Below are 26,945 nucleotides of genomic sequence, written 5' to 3'. Positions count from 1 at the left end.
GTGTGTTGGAGCGCACAGGCTGCAAAGCGCGTGCACGCCATTAGGACTAATTACCATGCTCTTGTTCCTGATTAGAACTCAATCACAGTATATCCATATAAGGACTCTCAGTAACAGACTTTGCGAAAGCTTTGTATTCTGTATTGGTTTTGACCCTGTTTGTGTTTAACTTTGAGTATTGTATTACTTCTGATATTTTGTCTTATCCGACTCTGCCTTTGTCCACGTTTTGGATCCATTTACATGTGTCTTCAATTAAACCCTTCCTGCGATTACACTCATCTACTGTCCTTAAATAAGTTAACCTGTCAATTGTCCAACAAGCTAGTGGACAAAAACTAGTTAAAACGGTTTTATATGAAACTATCGTTAAGATTTTCCATAAAATGTTAATAATCATGTTTTTTGAAAAAAATTAAAATTAAAAAAAAATCTTATGTAAATAAAAGATACAAATTTCATTGTCCGGTGGTCAAGTGTTTGAGATGCGTTGTCTTGCAGTTATGGCCAGGTTTCCTATGGTGGTACACGTTCATACGCATGGTCAAAATCCATCCATCCATCCATCAAAAAAAAAAAAAAAATGTTTTTAAATTAAAAACAAACAAAACAAAAAAAAAATCAGGTTGATGCATTTCTCTTATTCATGGGGCTAGCACTGCTCTAACTTCACAATGCCAAATTTAATAACACCACAGGAGAATAAAGTATCCACCAGTGATTGCTTGTGGTTCTCACATATAGCCTATAAAAGGGTCCTTGCAGCATCATACTCAACCCCTTTTCCCACCAAGTATAGGTGCTTTAATCCTTCAATTTTTGTTACTCAATCTTGTTAAAAACCACAGTGTCCGAAAGTGTGTTGACGACCGTAGGTGACAAAATTTCTGATATTCAAGTTTACTAATTTCCCCCCCCATCACATCCACAGGGATGACATTACTTTCCCCATGCCTCACTTACCTTAGATTGCAGATAGAAAGAGCCACCAACTGCTCGGTCATTTACTTTAAACAAATGTTCATATTTCTGTGGAGAATAAAGTAGTTGGTCACTTTGGCAAAATGATGGGATGTGGTAGCACATGATTTTCAACATGCTGCATGGAGAAACTGTAGTATACCTTCTGGATTTCCTCTGGGTTCAGTGTCGATACATTCAGAATCTGCTGTGCTTCCTGCAGACTCATTCCAGTGAAGCTGGACACTGCAGCAGACTGTTTACCTGCTCTTCCTCTTGCCTCCGCTGCGGCCTGACTGGCTGCAAAAACAGTGCCAAAATCAGCACCGATATAGACTGTACAACCGATGGCTGCTTCACCTACAGTGGCGCTTGAAAGTTTGTGAACCCTTAAGAATTTTCTATATTGCTGCATAAATATAACCAAAAACATCAGATTTTCACACAAGTCCTAAAAGTAGATAAAGAGAATCCAGTTAAACAAATGAGACAAAAATATTGTACTTGGTCATTTATTTATTGAGGAAAATTACCCAATATTACATACGTGAGTGGCAAAAGTATGTGAACCTCTAGGATTAGCAGTTAATTTGAAGGTGAAATTAGAGTCAGGCGTTTGTCATCCCATTGATAGAAATCAGGTGTTAGTGGGCACCGTTTTATTTAAAGAACAGGGATCTATCAAAGTCTGATCTTCACAACACGTTTGTGCAAGCGCATCATAGCACGAACAAAGGGGATTTCTGAGGACCTCAGAAAAAACGTTGTTGATGCTTATCAGGCTGGAAAAGGTTACAAAACCAGCTCTAGAGAGTTTGGACTCCACCAATCCACAGTCAGACAGACTGCGTAGAAATGGAGGAAATTCAAGACCATTGTTACCTTCCCCAGGAGTGGTCGACCAACAAAGATCACTCCAAGAGCAAGACGTGTAATAGTCAGCGAGGTCACAAAGGACCCCAGGGTAACTTCTAAGCAACTGAAGGCCTCTCTCACATTGACTAATGTTAAAGTTCATGAGTCCACCAACAGGAGAACACCGAACAACAATGGTGTGCATGGCAGGGTTGCAAGGAGAAAGCCACTGCTCTCCAAAAAGAACACTGCTGCTCGTCTGTAGTTTGCTAAAGATCACATAGACAAGCCAGAAGGCTATTGGAAAAAATTGTGGATGGATGAGACCAAAAAAAATTTTTTGGTTGAAATGAGAAGCATTGTTTGGAGAAAGGAAAACACTGCATTCCAGAATAAGAACCTTATCCCATCTGTGAAACATGGTGGTAGTAGTATCATGGTTTGGGCCTGTTTTGCTGCATCTGGGCCAGGATGGCTTGCAATCATTGATGGAGCAATGAATCCTGAATTATACCAACGAATTCTAAAGGAAAAACGTCAGGACACCTGTCCATGAACTGAATCTCAAGAGAAGGTGGGTCATACAGCAAGACAATGACCCTAAGCACACAAGTCGTTCTACCAAAGAATGGTTAAAGAAGAATAAAGTTAATGTTTTGGAACGGCCAAGTCAAAGTCCTGACCTCAAGCCAATCGAAACGTTGTGGAAGGACCTGAAGCGAGCAGTTCATGTGTGGAAACCCACCAACATCCCAGAGTTGAAGCTGTTCTGTACGGAGGAATGGGCTAAAATTCCTCCAAGCTGGTGTGCAGGACTTATCAACAGTTACCGGAAACATTTAGTTGCAGTTATTGCTGCACAAGGGGGTCACACCAGATACTGAAAGCAAAGGTTCACATACTTTTGCCACTCACAGATGTGCAATATTGGATCATCTTCCTCAATAAATGACCAAGTATGATATTTTTGTCTCATTTGTTTAACTGGGTTCTCTATCTACTTTTAGGACTTGCGTGAAAATCTGATGTTTTAGGTAATTTAATGCAGAAATATAAAAAATTCTAAAGGGTTTACAAACTTTCAAGCACCACCGTACAAGTACTGACTGACTATAGTACAGATGCAGGCTATATCCTACATATAACATACACCTATAATTAAAGGTGCCTGTTATGGGAAAACTGAGCCCAACTTGCTTAAAAATAGAATTATTATATGGATTTATTAGAAGCAAACAGTTTACGACTTGTGTGTGCACTGCTTCAGATAGGTTAAATACAGAGAGGAATTTCACAAGTGCACATGTGATGAATAAAGTTCATAGTACTATTTTATTTGGGGCTGTGCCAGTCACAAAATAGTATTACACCAAAGAGAATCCATAATTTCAACTAGAGCCTCTCAGTGCATGGTACATTCGATTATTACGCTACTTAGGCCATCTCAGTACAACCCAGCTTGGTCTGACCAGCTACTAAGGGTGTTTTCACACTTGGTCCCTTTCAGCCATCTAACCAAATTCAGATCGATGACTCAGCATTTTTTGCACACATGTGAACACTCCAACCGTACCCAGACCCTTTTAAAGCAAACCGAACTGAGACCACCTCAGGAGGTGGTCTCAGTACGGTTCGCTAAAAATCAACGGTACGGTTCGCCTAATCTGCACATTGTGAACAAAAAGCGCACCGGGTTCACTTCGCCTTTTTCACTGTAGTTTAACCTTCTTCGTTTGCCGTAGTTGGTCACGTGACTGTAGCAGGGAAACTCAACTTCCTTTTGGAACTTACCACAGCCGCTGGAATAAATTTATTTTCCTTAATCCGCACTATTTTGATCAAAGAATACAGCAGGGCAAGCATGGCAGCAGACATTTTGATTCAAGAGAAAATTACCCAGAATTCCGTGCACTGGGGGTCTGAGGGCTCTAGAGGACCTGGTGTGACCAGAAAGAGGACTGAGGCCCCATCAAAGCTTAACTGGACCAGAAAGAGAACCCAGTCCTCTTTGTAATAAATTCACAGTGTGAACACAAAAAGAACTGGAGTTCTTTTTCTGTTGGTCCACTTTTTGGTCCACTTAAAGAGGACTGAGTCTGGTTCCTTTAAAGGGGACCAGGTGTGAAAACACCCTAAGTTATAAACTGAGCAGGTTAAGTTGGTTGACTGTCTTTACCAGCTGTTAATGGTTTTACAGCTTCCTTATTTCTTACTTATTAAATAACCAAGTGTTTGAAATGTTCTGATTTCTTTACTATTGCATTATTTTCGTTGAAACTCCATGATGCTACATTAGTAAAGGTAATTTATAAACAGCTTCCAGCTGCACGTCCAACCTAGTAGCGGCTCAGATCAGCTGGCTTTTTCAACAGGGAATGAGCCAATAAGTCAGTAAGTAAGTAAATACACATCTGTTCATGTGGACATTAATGCATGTTATTAATGTGTGAGTAACTTGCCTGCAAACTCCTGTCGTAAAGCGCGTGCAAAAGCCCGGCCGACCACCTGCACTCCCATTACCACGATCTGAGCCAGATACTTCGCCTGAAACACAACACAAGCAACCGAGTGTCATCAGTGCTCTGTGTGTGTGTGTGTGTGTGTGTGTGTGCAACTCAATCAATCAATCAGTTTTGTGAGGTACTTAGTAGGGATCATCTTTTTACATTACTGTTTTAGTAGTGCAGAAAAACGGCATGTATATTTCGGCTGTAACAGCTGAGGCTCGGTCAGAGACACTGCTAAAAACTTACGGTAACGTCTCATGACCAAAACACACACAGCGGAAAACCGAGCCGAATATGGAAACAGTAACCCTACCATTATTCAGCTCCTTTTATAAGCAGCGATAAAGTGCTGAACTGACAATCACACCATCCGTAGTTTCATGAGTATTCTTCAAGGTGATGCAGGGCTGTGAACGCAACAGAGAAGAAAGTCTGCTTCCGGTTACTAGTGCTGTCTGCTGCCGCCTGCTGGCTGGAGGGCTTTAAATACTGCGGGCTTTAAAGTGCCCTGACGTGCCCCCGCACGTTTAAATTAAAAATACAGTTTTATAACAGGGGCGGCACGGTGGTGTAGTGGTTAGCGCTGTCGCCTCACAGCAAGAAGGTCCTGGGTTCGAGCCCCGGGGCCGGCGAGGGCCTTTCTGTGTGGAGTTTGCATGTTCTCCCCGTGTCCGCGTGGGTTTCCTCCGGGTGCTCCGGTTTCCCCCACAGTCCAAAGACATGCAGGTTAGGTTAACTGGTGACTCTAAATTGACCGTAGGTGTGAATGTGAGTGTGAATGGTTGTCTGTGTCTATGTGTCAGCCCTGTGATGACCTGGCGACTTGTCCAGGGTGTACCCCGCCTTTCGCCCGTAGTCAGCTGGGATAGGCTCCAGCTTGCCTGCGACCCTGTAGAAGGATAAAGCGGCTAGAGATAATGAGATGAGATGAGTTTTATAACAACAATTTATCTATTTTAAAAGTTATGATATTGCTAAAAATAGGCTTACCTGGCCGCAGCCATTTGCACTGAAACCCGATATCCACTTGTAACGTAACAGCACATTAGAACACCGTTTCCCCTAGTAACGCAGAGCCATCAAATAAAGGCTTCTAATTTATTTTTTTAAAAATCCCCAGGCGCCACTGCTCTCTCTCTCTCTCTCTCTGTTCACTGTTTCAGATGGGTTAAATACGCAGAAAGAACTTCACAATGGTGGTCACACCCTTGATCTAATACTAACATTCGGGTTAAACATAGAAAATATAGTCATACTTCCACAGTCTGAAGTTATCTCAGATCATTATCTCATCTCATTCAAACTATGTCTGAGTAATAATATATGCACCTCACCACGCTACTGTATTAAACGTACATTCACGTCAACTACTGCACAGAGTTTTATAAATGATCTCCCAGAGTTATCAACTTTGATTGGGTCACTGTCAGCCTCTTCAGAACTTGATCAGGCAACTGAATGCTTTGAGTCAACATTCCACCACACCTTAGATAATGTAGCTCCTCTTAAAAGGAAAATAGTCAGAGACAAAAAAAATAGCACCCTGGTATTATGATGACACTCGCACATTAAAACAGACCACTCGAAAATTGGAACGTAAATGGCATCAAACAAAGTTGGTAGTGTTCAAATTAGCGTGGAAGGAGAGCTTCCTGAAGTATAGAAAAGCTCTTAGTGCTGCTAGATCAACATATCTCTCCTCCCTAATAGAAGATAATAAAAATAATCCTAGATTCCTATTTAATACTGTAGCAAAATTAACCAGGAATAAGTCCACTATAGACACACGCACACCTGTAGTACAGGTAGTCGTCGACTTACGACTGCGTTTGTTTACGACTGACCGGTCATAAACCGATCTGGTCATAAGTTGGCCTATCTTAAATGAACGTAAGTATATTGTGATCTGTAATGATATTGTAATCATCTTAAAGTCTTATTTTATCAACATTTTCTTATTTCATTACCTTGGCTCATTATTTGGTTTAAGTCAAACACTGCATACTACACTGCGTACAGTACAATTCGTTTAATATGTGCAAAACAAAAAATACGAAATACAGGTGTGAAAAATAGAAAACATTTTAGTTTGAAACATACCAAAATACAAATGTAAAACATAGCAAAATACAAAATTTAGTGACTGCTGGCATCACTGGTGCTTGGCTGTGGGTCGTCTACGTCATCATCAGCTGTTGCAGCGCTCGGGCTGGCGGGAGGATTTGCTTGTTTCATAAACCAGGAGCTGGGGCGGAAACTGTATGACAGAGTGCGCGAGGGAGCGCAAGAGAGACTGCGCATGTGCCTGGTGCCTGGGGCGGAAACTGTTGTACGCGGCAAGAGGCGCTGCCAGGAGCTGGGGCGGAAACTGTCGTACGCTCACCTAGCTCAGCTGGTAAGTTGCATAAGTCATAAGTCGACGACTACCTGTATACTGTTCCTACTTATTCAGGTGACATTGGGCATACCTAACAACCTGTGTTTTCTCTCTCTCTCCCCCCCCCCCCCAAAAAAAAATCTGTCCCTCTGAGTTACATGTCGGTCCTGGAATCGAGATGCTGGCCTCTTCTGCTCCTCTGACCTGCCTGGTCCATCCTGGTGCCCTGTGTCTGTCTGGTTGGAGTCTCATCGCATTGCTCCTGTGGAGGGCGGCCCCATGTGGACAGTTGGGTGTCGCGCCTGGAGGACGCTCTGGACTCTTACAGTGGTGCTTTTGTGGCTGGGGACTGCAGTTGACTTGCTGACTTTAGGACTGCAGTTGACTTTTTGACTTTGGGACTGCGGTTGTCGTGAATGGTTTTACACTCGGGTTTCCGTTGGTGGGGGTTTTATAGCATCAATGAAGCTGACTTTGTTAGGACTGTTAATATTATAGTCATGTTGTCTGTTGTTGCCCAAATGAGGATGGGTTCCCTTTTGAGTCTGGTTCCTCTCGAGGTTTATTCCTCATGTTGTCTGAGGGAGTTTTTCCTTGCCACCGTCCCCACAGGCTTGCTCATTGGGGAGAGATTAGGGATAAAATTAGCTCATATTTTAAGTCGTTCAAATTCTGTAAAGCTGCTTTGCGACAATGTTTATTGTTAAAAGTGCTATACAAATAAACTCGACTTGACTGTGCTGTAATGTATATGTGACAAAGGCTCCTAATAATAATCTCATCTCATTATCTTGAGCCGCTTTATCCTGTTCTACAGGGTCGCAGGAAAGCTGGAGCCTATCCCAGCTGACTACGGGCAAAAGGCAGGGTACACCCTGGACAAGTCGCCAGGTCATCACAGGGCTGACACATAGACACAGACAACCATTCACACTCACACCTACGGTCAATTTAGAGTCACCAGTTAACCTAACCTGCATGTCTTTGGACTGTGGGGGAAACCGGAGCACCCAGAGGAAACCCACGTGGACACGGGGAGAACATGCAAACTCCGCACAGAAAGGCCCTCGCCGGCCACGGGGCTCGAACCTGGACCTTCTTGCTGTGAGGCAACAGCGCTAACCACTACACCACCGTGCCGCCCCTAATAATAATAATAATAATAATAATAATAATAATCCCGGGCACCACTGCTCTCTCTCTCTCTTTGTGTTCACTGTTTCAGATAGGTTAAATACGCAGAACTTCACTGTGCTACAATGTGTATGTGACAAATAAAGGCTTCTAATTCTAAAAATCTAATTTGAAATTTTCTATAACTATGTGATTTTTACTGGCAATAAAATACACAAATCAACAGACTTCACTTTTATGAAGTTTGAATCTCACTCAGCTAGATAACACATGCAGTACTGACACAATAAACAATAGCAAACAATCCCGTTGTCATAGCAACGCTATTCTTGCTGTCTGAAAAGATTGTTTTCATTCACTGAGAAAAGCAAACAAAAGCATGTCACATAAAAATACAAGGAAACTTTTTTAAAAAAAATAAAACAAACAAACAGAACACCAAGTAGCCGGTAACGTAGTATTTTTAGACAGCAAAAGGCATACCATCCTGACTTTGTCTGATTTGGGGTTGTAGAATCAGAATCACTTTTATTAGCCAAGTATGCATGCATACAAATAATTTGCTGTGCTGTACACACTCCTGATAGACATAGATTAAACAAGTACTAACTAAGCAGGGGAGTTTGTGGAGGTGCAGTTGTTTGTGCAGAGTGAGTAAAGGAGGGTTAGAGCACACAGCCTTGTGGTAATCCTATGTTGAGGGTCAGAGAGTGGGAGTTGTGTTTTCCCAGCTTCACATACTACCTCCTGTCTGATAAGAAATTGGTAATCCACGGACAGAGATTCTAGCACAGATAACGGAGTGAGCTTTGAGTGGAGAAGCTTTGGAACAGCCAGCCAGCCAGCCATTATCCGTAACCGCTTACCCTGTGCAAGGTCCTGGGCAAGCTGGAGCCTGTCCCAGCTGACTATGGGCGAGAGGTGGGGTACACCCTGGACAAGTCGCCAGGTCATCGCAGGGCTAACATATAAAGACAAACAACCATTCACACTCAATTTAGAGCTACCAATTAGCTTAACCTGCATGTCTTTGGACTGTGGGGGAGACCAGAGCACCTGGAGAGAACCCACGCAGACACAGGGAGGCCCCCCCCATCGGCCACTGGGCTCAAATCCAGAACCTTTTTGCTGTGAGGCGACAGTGCTAACCACTACACCACTGTGCCACCGGTGCTTCTTCTTCAATCAATCCAAGTTCACAATCAAAACATGAAACAAAGACTGAGAATTTAAAGTCTATAGCTATATAAAATATACAGTCCAGTCCATAAGTATTTGGACAGTGACATGTTGAGTATTTTTGCCTCTGTACACCACCACAGTGGATTTGAAATGAAGCAATCAATATGTGATTGTAGTGTAGATTTTGCACCTTTTGATCCAAGTAGGTGTGGCAAGGCATAAGAGACCAGAAGTTCACTCAGGTGCTGTGGCATGAGACCATTCAGTGCTTTACAGGTCAAAAATAGCTGGTATGTATTTTATAATCAGTGTGAAACTTAATTGGGAGCCAGTGCAGTGGGGACAAGATATGGGTGATGTGGTCATATTTTCAGGTTCTGGTAAGGACTCTTGCTGCTGCATTTTGAACTAACTGGACCTTGTTTATGCACCTACTAGAACATCCAGAAAGTAAGGCATTACACTAATCCAACCTAGAGGTAACAAAGGCATGAACTAGTTTTTCTTCACTGTGTACAGACATTTATCTTAGCAATATTTCTGAGATTAAAAAAGGCTATCATAATATTATTATGTACATGAGTTTCAAATGAAAGACTGGAGTCAATGATCACACCAAGGTCTTTTATTGCTGCATGTGAAGAAACAAAGGCCATCCAGAGTTACTGTGTAATCAGAAAACTTACTTCTAGCTGCATGTGGTCCTAATACAAGTACTTCTGTCTTGTCAGAATTAGCAAGAAGGACATTAATAACCAACCCGTGTCTAATATCCTTTTAGACCACTGACTGCTAAGCAGTTTACAGTAACAGCCAGCAGTGGTCTTTTCCCCTCATTATTTCATGACAAATTAAGGAGATAAAAGGTCTGGAGTTGTTTCCAAGTATTGAATTTGCATGCGGTAGCTGTTAATGGGAACTTTCAATATGTGGGCCAAAGAGGTGTTGATGCCATCATTAAGCTGAAAAAAAAAAAACATAACAGATCTACAGTATCAGAGAGATGGCAGAAATTTTAGGAGTTGCCAAAGCAACAATTTGGTACATGCTTAAAATGATGGAATGCACAGTTGAGCTCAGCAACACCAAAAGGCCTGGAAAACTATGGAACACAACTAAAAGTGGATGATTGCACAATTATTTCCTTTGTGAAGAAAAACCCCTTTACAACTTCTCACCAAGTCAAAAAGGAGGTAGCTGCATCATTATCAGTTGTTAATGTCCACAATCAATAGACCCCTTCATGAATGTAAACACAGAGGGTTCACCTCAAGATGCAAACCACTGGTCACACTCAAGAACAGTAAGGCCAATTTAGACTTTGCTAGAAAATATCTTTAAAAAAAACCCTGCCCAGTTCTAGGACAAGATTCTTTGGACAGATGAAACCAAGATTAACTTGTACCAGAATGATGAGAAGAGTATGGAAAAGGAAAGGAAGGACTCATGAGCCAAAGCACATCACATCATCTGTCAAACATGGTAGAGACAGTGTTATGACATGGGCATGTATTTGAAATTGAGTCACTGGTATTTATTGATGTGACTGTTGATAGAAGTCACAGGATAAATTGAAGTGTATATACTTTCAGCTCAGATTCAGTCAAATTCTGCAAAACTGATAGTACAGCATTTCACAGTAAAAACAATGACCAAGATCATACTGCAAAAGCAACCCAAGAGCTTCTTAAGTCAAAGAAATGGAATGTACTTAAATTGGTGACTCAGTCACCTGACCTGAACCCAACTGTGTACGTTTTTCACTCACTGAAGCAGAAAGACCCACAAACCAGCAGCAACAGAAGGCAGCTATAGTAAAGGACTGGCAACGCATTTTTAAAGGAGAAAACTCAGCATTTGGCTATGTCCATGGGTTCCAGACTTCAGTCAGTGCAAAGGATTGTAGAATTTGTACCCTTTTGTCCAATTACTTTTGAGCCTGTGAAAATGGAGGGACTACATAAAAAATGGCTGTAATTCATAAGAGGTCAGTACAATATTTTTATTAAACCACTTGAATTCAAGCTGAAAATCTACACTCCAACAAACTCCTGCAGATAAATGCCGACAGAAAACATTATTGTGACGTTATTGTTGATAAAGGTGGTGCTACATGTTACAGAATTATTGGTGTGACTTCTCCATGTGCTTATTTTCCCCCACCTGGTTTCTGCATGTTGGTTCATGAATAGATCTGTTGTGCTTTTTTTGTTGTCACCTGAGGTTATTTGTTTATAGATCTTGGTGAAGACCTCACAATTGTTAGTTAGGCCCAGATAAATAAAAATAATTAAAGGAGGTTGTACTTTCTTTTTCTCCCATGACTGTATAAAAACAACTAAATATTTTCTGGTGAGCAGCACGGTGGTGTAGTGGTTAGCACTGTCACCTCACAGCAAGAAGGTCTTGGGTTCGAGCCCAGCGGCCAGCGAGGGTCTTTCTGTGCGGAGTTTGCATGGGTTTCCTCCGGGTGCTCCGGTTTCCCCCACAGTCCAAAGACATGCAGGTTAAGCTAATTGGTGGCTCTAAATTGACCGTAGGTGTGAATGTGAGTGTGAATGATTGTTTGTCTCTGTGTCAGCCCTGCGATAACCTGGCGACTTGTCCAGGGTGTACCCTGCCTCTCGCCCATAGTCAGCTGGGATAGGCTCCAGCTTGCCTGCGACCCTGTAGAACAGGATAAGTGGCTACAGATAATGGATGGATGGATTTTCTTGTGAATGAGGCTGATTCTTTTATTTACATTAAGGATCTACTGTGTTTACACAACCTATTTGTTGCACATGGAGAAGTCACACCAACACTAGTTAAAATGTACCTGAATGTGTATGCTATGCTATGAAATGACTAACTGTAATATTGATATATATGAATTTGTCAGCCTAGAGATGCCAAAGGGGAACTTAGGCTGAGGCTTCTACCTGCTTCCCTCATTCACACTTAAAATAAAAGTTGTACTTAAGTAGTAGTTGAAATATTTTCTATTACCTGCTGCTGTGTGCACTGCTCACAGATGCTCCTGATCACAGGACTGATGACATTACACACAGAAAAAGCACAAGTATCTGTTTGGTCACAGGATTTTATAGTAATTCATTACTAGCGTGCTTTATTAATCACTTAACACCACAGGACAGGTAATGCTGGTCTTGTCATATTCCCTGGACATTTTAGTATTTTTTTTTTACATCTCCAAACACACCTGATTTTAAATAATCATTTAATTAACAGCTGAATTGGGGTGTATTTGAGCAGGGAAAACACTAATGTGTGCAGGGTGGGGGATACTCCAAGACCTGCATTGTAGAAATGCCGAGAAAAGCACAAAAATATGCATTACAGGGTTAAATCTAGAACCCTAAAGTATTCTGGGAAAGCCATTGAAGGTTCTACGTAGATCTCTACACAAGTGAGTTTTCCCGACAGAGCAACTTCCAATTAAAACTATTTTAGTAATCTCAGAACCATTAACTATCCAAATAAACTCTGAGGAACTACTTCTCCAAAAAGTATGTCTTTTAATGCAAAGTCTGGACACATTCTTTTTTTTTGTGCCTTTTAAAAAATGCATTTATTTATTCCAGAAACAACACTCTACTGGTTTGTGGGAGTGGGGGTGTAGTCGAGCATCAGCTGTAGATGGAGAGGTGGCAGGTTGAACCAGAATGATGATTCTCCTCTGTGTCTTGTTACCACCTAGGGGTGCACCGCCAGGAGAAGCAAACCAAGCAAATGTTTGAGGCCCCCCAAAAAAAATTTTGAGAAAAGGGGCCCCTGAAGGCCACTCATGTTGGTACATTTTGCAATGACAGCTATAAACCCTCTTAAACCTCCCATAAAGACACTACACAGTGCACTGCTACTGTCCCCCCCCCAAAAAAAAGCGGGACCCATTCCAGCTACTATATGACAGCTGGATATTGTTATTTAGGACAGTCAGCTGGCTACCTGTAATTGTCATACATACAACGTTAGGTACAACTGTCAGTGCAATTAAATTAAATGTAAAAACTTTTAGCCTGTATACTCATAGATGCTGTGAATTGTCTTTTTTTGTAATTATCGTTTTGTAGAAAGTAAAGTTGCTTTGGTTGTATCGGAGTTTGCAGATGCTTGCTTTCCACTTTTCAATTACCGCTAAGCATTGAAAAGCTGCCACCCCCCCCAAAAAAAATCCAAGTGTGGCTAGATTAACTATGGTTTCAGGAAGAGCAGTTGACTTAATCGCAATACAATAAAAACAATAAACATATTTTCTACTCCAAATATTATTTTGATGAGCCAACATCTTGTCATATCATCCACAAATAAAATACCCTGTTTAGAGGATGATGAGTCACGGTCAGCATATAATCAGTTGCAGCTAGTGTTAGCTCCAGGTTTAGCATACTCAGCTGACAGAAATATCTAAGAATTTAACACACAGTCAGTTGAATATTTAAAAAAAAAGCGCCTTGGCTGTTTTTATGACCAAGCCAACATATTTGTTTTTTAGGTACTCTCAGGCAGCAGGTGAAACGTTGGGTAAGAAGATGCCTTACATAATGGGCAAATTAATTTTTAAACAGCATAAGGTTTATAAGCATAGCCTCACTGCTGAGGCTGGAAGTGGACAGTGAATGGGGCATGGGGCATTGGAGGGCCTTGATGGGCATCTTTGCCTGGGGCCCTCCAGAGTCTAGGATTGCCACTGTTATTGCCAGTCTACTTATTTGTGTTTCTTTGTGCTTTCAAGGAAAAGAGAATGAGTGATCAAACTAGCAGAGTGTGTAACACACAGACACAGTGAGAATCATCACACATTACCTGCCAATTCAACCCCCATCCTCTCTGTCTGCAGCTGAGGTTTATCTACACCCCTGCTGCCACATGGTTAAACATACAAACGATATATTACAAGGCAACATTCCCATATGGCAGGTTTGGCTGACCAGAGAAAGTAAGGGAAGGCTTACTGGCTCTAAATTATAAAAAATTGCATAATTTTTTTCATGATTGTTCAGAGAATGCTGAAGCATTAAACAAATATTATTACCTTAACTAAATATTAATACCTTACTACACCGATCAGCCACAACATTGAAACCAATGACGGGGTGGGGTATATTAAACAGCAAGTGAACAGTTAGTTCTCGAAGTTGATGTGTGCAGGAAAAATGGACAAGCATAAGGATCTGAGTGACTTTGACAAGTGCCAAATTGTGATGTTTAGAAACAGCAAAGCTCTCCAAAGTGGCAGGTCTTGTGGGGTGTTCTTGATATGCAGTAGTTAGTACCTACTAAAAATGGTCCAAGGAAGGAAAACTGGTGAATCATGTGGTCATGGGCACGGGCGCAGATAGAGGGGGGGACGGGGGGATTAGTCCCACCCAGATTTAAATTCACCTCGTTCGGTCCCCCCCACTTATAGGGAGGAAAAAACGTCTATGCTGTCTTTCTTTGCATAAGGCAAACCTCACGGAAAAATCAAAAGACTAATTACCATTTGGTTTATTGAGGTGCACAGCAGTACAGACATAGTTGCAACTGCGCAGACTGCACGGGTTGCGAACTCGAGCTTGGTTGCTATGGTTACCCACAACAAGTTTGACAGGCATATCGGGGACAGCGCCTCCTAGTTCAGGACCCCAACACGGCATGATGAAGGGTGCCAAAAGGCAGAAAACGATTGCATCGTTTTTTCAAAAAACAAACAAAAAAAAACGGTTGTAAGTAAACTGTGCCTTACTTTATCATATCACCTTGCAATTTTTTGATAGTCTGTTCAAAGTAATGTCGTAGTGAAAGTAAAATCGTACGGAGTAGAGAAGCCTTTCTGGTAGCCTCCTTCTTTCGGTGGTAGCCTAGATACAGTGCTCAGAAGGCAGTTTTAATGTTTAATCTGGCGTTCCCTGCCATAATTTCAGCGAGCATATTGTTTTATAAGGAAACTTTGCGAAGAGTTGTTGACTGACTGCCGCTCACGCAACACACAGGCATAGTTAGAAAGTCAGGATGCACTGGTTTACACTTTACACACACACACACGTAGCCCAGCCTCTCGCTATGTTTAACAGTTGGAACTTAGCGGTTTTAAAACTAGTTTTGCAGTTTTGCAATTTCTGTGCGTGATGATAATGTGTAAACTTTGGATTTCCATAGGCTATGTTAAAATGTTATCATTGTCCTGGCCTGCAGGTAGTTCCTGGTGATGGCAGTGAGGGAGGTGAAATAACATGTATACACACTACCGTTCAAAAGTTCGGGGTCACCCAGACAATTTTGTGTTTTCCATGAAAAGTCACACTTTTATTTACCACCATAAGTTGTAAAATGAATAGAAAATATAGTCAAGATTTTCTGGTCATTTTGAGCATTTAATCGACCCCACAAATGTGATGCTCCAGAAACTCAATCTGCTCAAAGGAAGGTCAGTTTTATAGCTTCTCTAAAGAGCTAAACTGTTTTCAGCTGTGCTAACATGATTGTACAAGGGTTTTCTAATCATCCATTAGCCTTCTGAGGCAATGAGCAAACACATTGTACCATTAGAACACTGGAGTGATAGTTGCTGGAAATGGGCCTCTATACACCTATGGAGATATTGCACCAAAAACCAGACATTTGCAGCTAGAATAGTCATTTACCACATTAGCAATGTATAGAGTGTATTTCTGATTAGTTTAAAGTGATCTTCATTGAAAAGAAAAGTGCTTTTCTTTCAAAAATAAGGACATTTCAAAGTGACCCCAAACTTTTGAACGGTAGTGTATATATATATATATATATATATATATATACACACACACACAAAATGGAATCATTTGCTGACAGCTCAGTCCCCCCCCAGTTCAAAAGTCCTATCTGCGCCCCTGGTCATGGGCACCCAAGTTTCCTTGATGTGTATGGGGAGCAAAGGCTAGCTCATCTGGTTCAATCCCACAGAAGAGCTACTATAGCACAAATTGCTGAAAAAGTTAATTCTGGCTATTGCAGCTTGCTACATTACGGGACTGCATAGTTGCCGACAGGTCAGAGTGCCCACGCTGACTCCAATCTACCACCCAAAGCGCCTACAATGGGCAAGGTAGCATCAAAACTGGACCATTGCACAATAGAAGAAGGTGGCCTGGTCTGATGAATCATATTCTCTTTTACATTATGTGTGCATTGCTTACCTAAGGAAGAAATGGTACCAGGATGCACTATAGGAAGAAAGCAAGCCAGCGCACGCAGTGTGATACTTTGGGCAATGTTCTATTGGGAAACCTTGGGTCCTGGCTGTCATGTGGCATTCATACTTTGACGCATACCAACTACCTAAACACTGATGCAGACCAAGTACACCCTTCATGGCAACAGTATTCTCTAATGGCTGTGGCCTCTTTCAGCAGGATAATGTGTCCTGCCACACTGGAAAAAAAAATTGTTCAGGAATGGATTGAGGAACATGTCAAAGAGTTCAAGGTGTTGAAACAAGTCTAATCCATGGAGGCCCCACCTCACAATTTACAGGACTTAAAGGATCTGCTGCTGCTAACATGCTGTTAACGTCTTGGTGCCAGATACCACAGCACACCTTCAAAGGTCTTGTGGAGTCCATGCCTCGAAGGGTCAGAGCTGTTTTGTTGGCACAAAGGGGACTTACACACAATATTAAGCAGGTGGTTTTAATGCTCTGTCTGATTGGTGTATGTATCTAAGCACTTCCTCATTATAAGAACAACACATGGGAAAGTGTGAACACATGCACAAGTCTTCTGTGAAATGAAAATATAATCAGAATCTTATTCTTGTGTGACATACCTGACTGGGAATTTAATCTTGGTGGTTCACATTGCACCGATTACTAACACTGCTGGTAAAGTTTAATTAAAAAAAAAAAACCCTCAAGGGACACTTTCTACTGCATACCGAACAAGAGTAGAATATATTTCTATCAGGCAAGCTTCACTGAGATATGAAGATTGCAAAACAGTAATGTAATGGAGGTTTCAGCCGTGTGTGTGTGCGTACATGCATGTTTCCCCAACATGAATTTTCTGACACATGATACAACTATGCAATATGATCATAAAACCTGGAAACATGCATTTTCAAGATTCAGTGTTCCTGATCACTCAGCAAAATATATGGGCGATAAGGGGAGTATTTTAAGGAGAAGCTTTTGAAACATCATTACAATATTATAAACAAATTTAACAGTATAAAAATTAATTCTGATCAACAGTTAAAACTCATGCAATGCTGTGGGGCTCAGAATACATTCAACCAGTCTTATGTATTAGCAAGACTGCATGTACTCAATTGCATGATCACCGACCACAGAAGTGCCTGTACAGCTAAATATAGAAGATTATGTACATTTAGCTCTGACTGATTGATGCAGAAAATGTTCATTGGACTTTGTGATGCAAAAGTGGATGTATTGGAGTGTGGCCTTCAGTATGGCACTCAGGAATGATATGGATATCAAGCAGGATAGGATCTTTATTTCATTCTCATTGGTGGCACTGTAGCTTCTCGTTAGTCATCCTGCAAGTGCAGATAAGGAAAGACACATTCAGAAACAAAGGACAGAAGAATTCCCAAGAATATTGGAGCCAAGATCACATAAGGCATTTTAAATCTATCAAAATAATCCAAGTTTATTTTGGATATCTGTAATTTTTTTTACCCATTCATCTTCGTCCACCCCCTCGAACAATTCCTGTGGCAGTGGATCTTCCCTGTTCCCCAACTTAGCTACCATGGCATTCAAAAGCTGTAAAACCACAACATGGTACAACAACATTACAGAAGAAATCCAACAGAACTGAATTCTTACACATTTGTCCTGCTCTTAATACCTCCTCTTTTTTCTGTTCATCTGTCTTCTCTTCAAGGTACACAGAAGAAGGGAGGTACTTCCTCACTGGTGCTTCCTTAGGAACCTCGCTCACTGGTCGGCCAAAAGAAAAATGTTCACTGTTTAGATTTTTTGTCCATATTCAGTATCCACACCATAAATTACAAGTGCGTAACCCCAAACTGTTTGTTTGGACTGTAGTCAGATTATACTGTTGCTTGTATAGTATAGATTATACTGTTCCTTGTATACTGTTGCTTCATAGACAACAGCCACAAGACTGCACAGGGTGGTGTATCCTGTATTGTTTGGTGCTGTGTACTACAGGTACTACTGTTAAGCTCCTGACCTATTTTCATGTTGGTTTTTGTGTTACTTTTGTAAATGTACGTTCTGTATGTTTACCACACAGTGAATGATGGAAAAAAATACACACACACACACACACACACACACACACACACACACACACACATATATATATATATACACACACTAGCAGGTTACCTGGCATTGCCCAGGTTTTGCAAAATTCTGGGTTGCCCCCAGATTTCCATGTCAAATTTGGTGAAGATCCGTCGAGAAATAGTGATGTTAACCCAAGACAAACAAAAATTCAAACATCCACCACCCAGGGGCCTACTGGGGACCCCCTGGGGCCCAAATATGGAATTTCTGTGTTCTGCCAAATTGTAGCTATCTCCTGTATCTACTTGCCAAATTTGGTGAAAATCCATCGAGAAATGGCGACGTTAGCTCAAGACAAACAAACAAACTTTGCCACTTATTATATAAAACCTGATTGGTCAAACTGAATCTCTTGTCTAGAAATATGATGCTAATCAGATTTAAATTGCAAACAAATATGGCTTGAATCTGGAAATTGTCTTATTTTGTGTTTTCCCTGCTCAAATCAAATTTGCCTAAAAGTCAAGTTCAGCTGCTAGTCTGAACATAGGCTTATGTGAATAGGATGTGCTGCAGTACCAGGGGTCATGTCTTTAGGTTGTAGGCTGATTTTGCGGTGCTGTCCGTCAGAACCAGAGAGCCAGGCAGCAGCACTCAGAGCTGATTCCCACCACACTGCTGTCTCAGGGAACACATCATCCTGAAAGAACTCTTTCTGCACCACAATCGCATGAATAGTTGCATTTAACATTGCTATAAACTAATAGTTAGCTCACAAGTACCTGGATGATTAAATCTGTTTAGAAACATTGTTGTCACTAGATGTCACTATTGTATTTGGTTAAGAAGAAACCTTGGCTGAGCTCACTCACTCTGACACGAGGTACTTTGAAGGCCATTGGCTCAATGGTGGTCTTGCTAAGTCTGACAGCTCTGGCCACCTCTACATCACGTACATCACACACCGTCTTTGGCAGGAAGCACAAGCCCTGTCCACACAGGACAACAGTTTTAAAATCTACTAACTAAAACAGACTGAGAGAAGAGAAGGGGGAGGCTTTGTGGTACCTTGTGTGGCTCAGAGGAGTGGAAGCTGCTGCACTCCATAAAGTAAGGGGCTTCTGTTATAATCTCATAGATGTGCACACGTGTGTCACCCTAACAGGAAAAAACAGGACAAGTTATGATATTAAAGCATATGATGACTCTGGACTAACTAGATAGGTTCTGTAATTGTCAATAAACAGTAGCATTTGCAAATCTGATTAATAGAATCAATTAAAATTAAAAGAGCTTAACTGAAAAAGTTAGAGTCATAAACAACACATATCTAGTAATATATTAAGGCTCACTCACAACCCGCCGTACGTGCTACTATGGGCGGTCTACAGTAAAAAATTTGGCAAAACCGTGCTTGAGACTTGCGCAACACTTGCGTGTTCAGCGCTGTAGAAGGTCGCAGACTGGCCGTGGAGACTTTTGGTTCTGCACATGCAAATTCTACAGGTCTTGTGAAAAATTAAGAATGCATACACTACGTACGGGACCCGTACTCCTTTTGTACACCTGAATCAAGTCAGCAGCACGGCTAGTAGGGGCTTTGCGATGACAGTAAGACGCACGAGTGACGCACGGTCATTGTACAAGTGACGTGCCTCAGAAGTACTACACATGTACTCCACACTTGCTATTTGCGCGGCCCCCAAGACAGAAGTACATCTCACTTTCTACCCCTACGTGGGGCGTACATAACCCACACGCGACACGAGGGGAAAGACTCTGGGTATATATATTGGGGAGGAACCAAGGAACCAATCATGTAATGTGTAGCATTGTAGAAGGGAAGAAGATGGCTGTCGCCATACCGCCGCAACGACTGAGGGAGTTGGACCCTTATAGGCAGATGATAGAAGCTGAGGAGCAGCACAAAGTGATCTTGTTCTTCACCCGAAAGACAGATGCAGAATGCTGCAGACAAGCTGGTTTTATACCCACTCCTGGCTTGCGTCACATGCAAGTCATGAGTGATTGTCATGTGCTAATCACGTGCGTCACAAGTGCGGCCCCGTACTCCTAGCGCAGGAAAATGGTAAAATGCAAGTCACACGCACTCCACATTCACTGAATACGCACTGATCACGTGCGTCAGACATACGCGTTCCATGGGCTAATGCCGCAATTTTTCCTACGCCTCGAGGAAGTCAGGCGTGCAACCTGTACTTGACAAGTACTTTGCCTGTACTCTTCCCCCAAACTTTCCCCCGGGTTCACCACGACCCTGCGGCACGGCTGCGAGCTACCAAACCCTGCGACCCATGCATGTCCAAAACACTTACAGCAGGTTGTGAGTGTGGCATTAGACTGTAGACTACTCTATAGCACATTTAATTATCTCTGAAAATATTTATTTATTTGTTATCCATTTCAATCAGTTATGTTTTGCACATTTCCAGCACCTTCCCTGTGAGAATAACAAGGCTGGTGTCAGCGTCATAGAATGGGATGAGAGTTGAGGGTGACACGTCAGCAGATGCAGTAGCCACAGGTCCAGAGGCCAAGGATTCAGCAGAGAACAGGTAAAGTTGTCGATCACTGCGACTGCATGGAAAACCAAGAAAGAAGACAATCTAATTGTCTAATATACAATCTGTGTCGTCCCCCCTACTCTCACACGTTCACTCAGGTTTGTTGATGGTGTAGTGGCTGGCTGCTTTATGTCCCACTCATGTCTGTGTTACCTTCTGGCTCTCCCTTTTAGTTATGCTGTCATAGTTAGTATTTCCGGAGTCCCTGCTTTCACTCAGTCTACAATGTACACTGTTCTTAACCATTAGTTGAAAACAGGCATACCTAACAGTCTCTCTCTCTAAGTTACACATCAATCCTGAGATACCAGTGATGCTGGTCTCTCCTGATCCTCAGACCTGCCTGGTCCATCCTGATGCCCTACTTCTGCCTGAGGTTCTCATCACTTCACTCCTGTGGAGGATGGCCCCATATGGACAGTCTAAAGATTCATTTTGAAGATGGCTCTGGACACTTACAGTTTTGCTACGATGGCTGAGTTCACAGTCTTGAACTCAAGTCATCATCAATGAACAGTTGATCACTTCAGCAAAGTAGACTTCATGTTAAAACTATAATGAATTTGCACTTTGTGACTATATAGGACACAGTTATAGAAGCAAGTTAGTTATAATCACACTATCTGTCATCACCCAGATGAGGATGGGTTCCCTTTTGAGTCTGGTTCCTCTCAAGGTTTCTTTCTCATGCCGTCTGAGGGAGTTTTTCCTCGCCACCATCGCCTCAGGCTTATTCATCAGGGATAAATACATTTATAAGGGAGAAATGTATTAAGTCATATGTTTAAAATGTTTATTTTTCTGTAAAGTTGCTTTGCGACAATGTCTGTTGTTAAATGCACTATACAAATAAATTGACTTGACTTGATGTACCATGCCAACATACCAGGTAAATAGAACACCATTATGTTACTGTTACTAATACAGTACCAGTCATAAGTTTGGACATACCTTCTAATTCAATGGCTATTCTTAATTTTAAATAAAAGACACTTCATGTCTTGAAGTAATGATGGATGTTGTTTCTCTTTACTTAGTTGAGCGGTTCTTGACATAATATGGCTTACTTCAGTTGTGGAATAGGGCTATTTACTGTATTTTTATTATTATTTACTATTTACTGTTTGATCTCAAACACATTAAGAAGGCAAGAAATTCCACTAATTAACTTTTGACGAGGCACAACTGTTAATTGAAAAGCATTCTAGGTGACTACCTCATGAAGCTGGTTAAGATAATGCCAGCAGTGTGTAAAGCATCATCAAAGTAAATGGTGGCTACTTTTTGCAGAATCTAAAATAGCAAACATAATTTAACACTTTTTTTGTTTACCACATAATTCCATATATGTTCCATATGTTATTTCATAGTTTTGAGGGCTTCAGTATTGTTCTACAAACCCAAATCTGAAAATCTTGGGACACTATGGAAAACACAAATAAAGAAAAAAAAAAAGAAAGCAGTGATTTCTAAATTTACTTTGACTTGTACTTCATTGCAGACAGCATGAATCCAAGATATTTTATGGGTTTTTTTGTTTGTTTTGTTCTTTTTTTTCTGGTCAACTTCAGTTCATTTGTTAATATACATACAAAACATTTCAGAAAAGTTTCCTGAGGAACTTTTCACTCATGATCTCTGATCCCTCAGATGGCACTGCATCAAGAACCATTCCAACTTTTTTTTTAAATGTGCTGCAAGGGTTAAGGCGCCGTGCCGTGAATGCGGGCGACCCGGGTTCGGTTCCGGCCCGGGGTCGTTTCCCGATCCCTTCCCGTCTCTCTCTCTCCCGCTCGTTTCCCGTCTCTGCACTGTCCTATCCAATGAAGGTGCAAAAAGCCCCCCCCCAAAAAATATCTTTCTTTAAATGTGCTGCAAGAACCAAAATTTAAATGTTTATTTTGTTTAAAAAATTCATGTGATAAAACATTAAATAATGTGCTGTTGTATTGGTTTGCGTGCAATAAAGGCCAAATATTATTTACAAATCATTGTTTTCACTTTAATTTCAATTTCAACATACCGTACCAACTTTTTCTGATTTGGGGTTGTAAAATGTAGAACAATGAACAATGTCAAAATACAGAAAAACCTATGAGTGAGTAGGTGTGTCCAAACTTTTGATTGGTAACATATGTCATTTACTGGTGCTCACCAGTCAAACCCTGATACCAGCAGGTACTGGCCATCACACACCCAGACTACACGGCCACCCCTGTGGCCCTCAGGACCAGAGCCCTCCTATAGGAAGAGACAGAGGGGAAAAAAGGGTGAGATCTCTCCAAATGTTATATATAGTTTTCAAGTGCCTTTTGAAGTACTTGCCTGGATGGGCTCAGTAGACTTGCGTGGGTCAAACAAACGCACTTTTCCATCTTTACACACAGTAGCCAACAACTTGCCATTGGGACTCCAAGCCATTCCAAATATCTGTGAGACACAAAACAGATAGAAGACAGCAGTCTGTTAGTTGTTATCATCTGTCAGGGCAGGCTATTAGCAGTCTATTATCTATTAGCCTGTTCAAAATGCACCTGGTACTAGACAGGGGCTCTCACCTGATCTTGGTGTCCACTCAGTTTCTTGGCTTCCTTTCCATTTTCCAGATCCCACAGTCGCACAGTCATGTCATATGATGAGGAAACCAACAGACCCGAGGCCTGGGGATGGAACTTAATGGAGTAGATTTTCTCAGTGTGTCCTACGATTGAGTGGATGTTCATGTGACTCAGAATGAAGAAGGAATGATTGTTTTAGAGAAAGGAGTCTTATCTTACCCTGTAGAACACACTCAGGTTCAGTCAGTGTTTCCACCAGTCCACCTTTTGGAATTTTCCACACACGGATCTTTGCATCATCACCAGCTATTTAAAAAAAAAAGTGAATTAACAATTCTCTGACTTCAACAAAAAAGAGTGGGAGAACTACATGCTTTGGCAAGCTCATCTGCATGCACTGGTAGCTGGATGACTCCTGGGGTTTCTGCCTGGTTCATATCACCTACTTCTGTGAACAAATCAATTGACCTTTTGGCCTTCTGTAAAGGGTGAATATTCTTTGCTGAATGTTCTTTGTTATGCCAAGTACACATCCCTTTCGGTAACAGTGCCAATCCAGTGAAAACATGGAAATTTGGTGTGAGGTTTCCAGGAATGGTGGCCATATACACCAGTATTTATATCAAACACTATGGCAAACAGTCACTTCTTAATTTTGGCCTATTTGGCTAAAATGGTTTATTTTAACTGGCATGGCTGCTTAAGATTTTTGCACAATGTTTTGGATTTACAGCAGGGTACAGATCTTTTGCAACAGTTGTTATACTGAAATTGATTTTAGATCACTTGAAAGTGCCAACAATCAAATGTATTCCAATTAATTCAGAATGCATGTTTAAATCACTAAGGACAACTTACCAACCACCAGCTTGTGAGGGTCAAAAGGGTCCCAACAGAAGTCAGCCACACTGACTGAGTTCTGGATGGTGGGTAATGCTGTGTCTGCCAGCTTCCCAGGCTGAGAGAGCTGCAATTTCACAATAATGTAACAGAATGTTGTACATGATTTGATACCCACAGACATGCCTTTAAATAAAATAAAAAAAAAATGTTTGTCTTAAATAACCTGCCCATTATAATGGTTTACTGACAGGAACAAAATACTGTCAAGAGTTCTTTCATTACCATACAAGAACCAATGCATACAAGAACCTGTTGATGGATTCACCAACATAAATTACAGACACTAATAATAATAATAATTCTAAAAATAATAATTCTAATATTGTAGTACCTCAAGCACAGCAATTTGTCCCCCTGCAATGGCAAGAGGCACTGCCACCCGCTGCCCATTGGCACAGAAGCCATCACACTCGCCAGGTGTAGTCAGACTCATGCCACGCAGGTTGGTGATATGGGTGTCACGATGCAGAACAGTGCCCTGTATATGACGGAACTTGGAGCTTGGGCCTGCAGCAATGAGGTAGATATGTAGCGTATAACATATCAGCAATCAAACTGATCAAACTGAACAAAGGCCAACTTTGCAGTAATCTCTGCCAATAAGAACACTTGGGGAAAACAGGTGGTTGAAGTTACCCAGCATGTTCTGGATGGCACGGGAGCTCTGGCTGGGGCTGGGGAAGAATCCAGAGGACAGACTGCTGGTGGATGAGGGGGAGCGAGATGGAACCACACTGTCGCTGGGAGTACTGAGGACACTACTAGAGGTAGAGGGCACCTGAAAGGGGGGGGGGTAGAGAGAGAGAGACAGAGAGAGTTATGACAAGTTGGGGAATGAGATGGACTAGTCTTATCACATTGAATTTGTACATAGTACTGTGCACAATCTAGCCACTGATTCACAGGCCAGTGCATTCTTAGGGCTGGTCCCTGGCCTGGATAAATGGGGAAGGAAGAGCATCCAGCGTAAAACTCATGCCAAATCAACTATGTGGATGATGAAGCAAAGGACTTTCATACCGGATCAATCAAGGCCTGGGTTAACAACCACCACCAGTGGAACTGTTTCCCAGCAGGGTACCAGTGGAAACTATGCTACTGGTGGGAAAAGGAGGAGAAAAAGAGGTGGAAGGCAAATTTGGAAGAAATGTGAGAGTAGAAAAGGCAGGAGAGTGGAATTGAAAGTTGGAACTTTAAATGTTGGCACTATGACTGGTAAAGGAAGAGAACTGGCTGATATGATGGAGAGGAGAAAGACTGACATCTTGTGTGTACAAGAAACAAAGTGGAAGGGAAGTAAGGCCAAGAACATCAGAGGTGGTTTCAAGCTTTTCCATCATGGTGTGGATGAGAGGAGAAATGGTATAGGGGTAATCCTGAATGAAAAGTAAAGAGAGTGAATGACAGAATGGTGAGTGTGAAGTTGGAAGTCAAAAGGGTGATGAACAATGTCAGTGCATATCCCCCTCAAGTGGGGTGCGAGATGGAGGAGAAAGAAGAATTCTGGAGTGCGCTGGATGAAGTGGTTGAAAATATACCAAAAAAAAAAGGAAAGAGTGGTGATTGGAGCAGACCTAAATGGGCATGTTGGAGAATGGAACAGTGGTTACGAGGATATGTGAAGCAAAGAAACGTGGAATGGCAGATGGTGGTGGATTTCGCAAAGAGGATAGAAATGGCTGTGGTGAATCCATACTTTAAGAAGAAAGAAGAGCACAGAGTAACAGAGTGGAGGAAGGTGTTCTCAGGTGGACTATATTTTATGTCAGAGATGCAATCTGAAGGAGATTGGAGACTGCAGTAATAGCAGGGGAGAGTGTAGATAAGCAGCATCAGATGGTGGTTGGGAGGATGACCTTAGAGGTAAAAAAAGAGAAATAAAAAGAAAGCTAAACCAAAAATCAGATTGGGGAAGCCATGGCCTAATGGTTAGAGAAGCAGCTTTGGCACCAAAAGGTTGCTGGTTTGATTCCCTGGAGCAGCAGGACTGGCTGAAGTGCCTTTGAGCAAGGCACCTAACCCTAACTGCTCTGGCAAGAGTGGTGGTGTAGCTTGTGTCTGATTAGCAAAAAAAAAAACCTGATGATACCTAGCAAAAACTAAACTAAACTGGAAGTTGAAGGAGGAAGATTGTAAGTCAGAATTGGTGAGACAGACGCTGGGTGATTGTGGTAAGGGAGACAAGTTGGAAGATGCTGGGAGTGACATCAGTACAAAGAAAGGAAGAGAAAAAGACTTGGTGGTGGAATGAGGAAGTCCAGGAGAGTATACAGAGGAAGAAGTTGTCAAAGCAAAACTGGGATTAAAAAGAGAGATCAAGAGAACGGACAAGAATACAAGGAGATGTGAGGGAAAGCAAAGAGAGTGAAGGAAAAGGTGCATAATGAACTGTATGAAAGAGTACACAATAAGGATGGAGAAAAGGACCTGTACCGATTAGCCAGACAATGAGATCAAGCAGGGAAGAATGTACAGCAGGATAGGCTGATAAAGGATGCAGAAGGAAATCTGCTGACAAGTGAAGAGTGTGTGTTGAGACAGAGGATGGAGTACTTTGAGAAGCTGATTAATGAAGAAAATGAGAGAGATAAGGTTGACTGAGGTGGAGATAGTGAATCAGGAAGTACAGCAGATTAGCAAGGAGGAAGG

The 26,945-nt window shown here is 41.7% G+C and overlaps 1 protein-coding gene across 3 annotated transcripts in view; it reads right to left on the bottom strand.

Moving 5' to 3' along the window:
• coro7 (coronin 7) overlaps positions 1-26,945 on the bottom strand; it is a 359,304-nt gene that overhangs the window by 11,177 nt on the left and 321,182 nt on the right. The window contains exons 15-30 of one of the 3 annotated variants that reach the window (XM_060901419.1): positions 24,933-25,074; positions 24,628-24,803; positions 24,252-24,360; positions 23,613-23,699; positions 23,394-23,536; positions 23,161-23,265; positions 22,991-23,076; positions 20,707-20,848; positions 19,319-19,408; positions 19,123-19,239; positions 18,830-18,965; positions 17,844-17,935; positions 17,672-17,758; positions 4,275-4,359; positions 1,124-1,260; positions 964-1,029 (exon numbers count right to left, since the gene is read on the bottom strand). In XM_060901419.1, the coding sequence (XP_060757402.1) occupies positions 964-1,029; positions 1,124-1,260; positions 4,275-4,359; positions 17,672-17,758; positions 17,844-17,935; positions 18,830-18,965; positions 19,123-19,239; positions 19,319-19,408; positions 20,707-20,848; positions 22,991-23,076; positions 23,161-23,265; positions 23,394-23,536; positions 23,613-23,699; positions 24,252-24,360; positions 24,628-24,803; positions 24,933-25,074 (1,800 nt within the window). Of the gene's footprint in view, positions 1-963; positions 1,030-1,123; positions 1,261-4,270; positions 4,360-4,635; positions 4,764-16,650; positions 17,530-17,671; positions 17,759-17,843; positions 17,936-18,829; positions 18,966-19,122; positions 19,240-19,318; positions 19,409-20,706; positions 20,849-22,990; positions 23,077-23,160; positions 23,266-23,393; positions 23,537-23,612; positions 23,700-24,251; positions 24,361-24,627; positions 24,804-24,932; positions 25,075-26,945 lie in introns of those variants that run through there. The other 2 variants (XM_060901417.1, XM_060901418.1) reach the window with 2 other exon arrangements.

Source organism: Neoarius graeffei, chromosome 20 (genome assembly GCF_027579695.1).
Source record: "Neoarius graeffei isolate fNeoGra1 chromosome 20, fNeoGra1.pri, whole genome shotgun sequence".
NCBI classification, from domain to species: Eukaryota; Metazoa; Chordata; class Actinopteri; order Siluriformes; family Ariidae; genus Neoarius; species Neoarius graeffei.
Note: the sequence above shows the minus strand (reverse complement) of the source record. Positions and strands in the feature narration are given on the sequence as shown.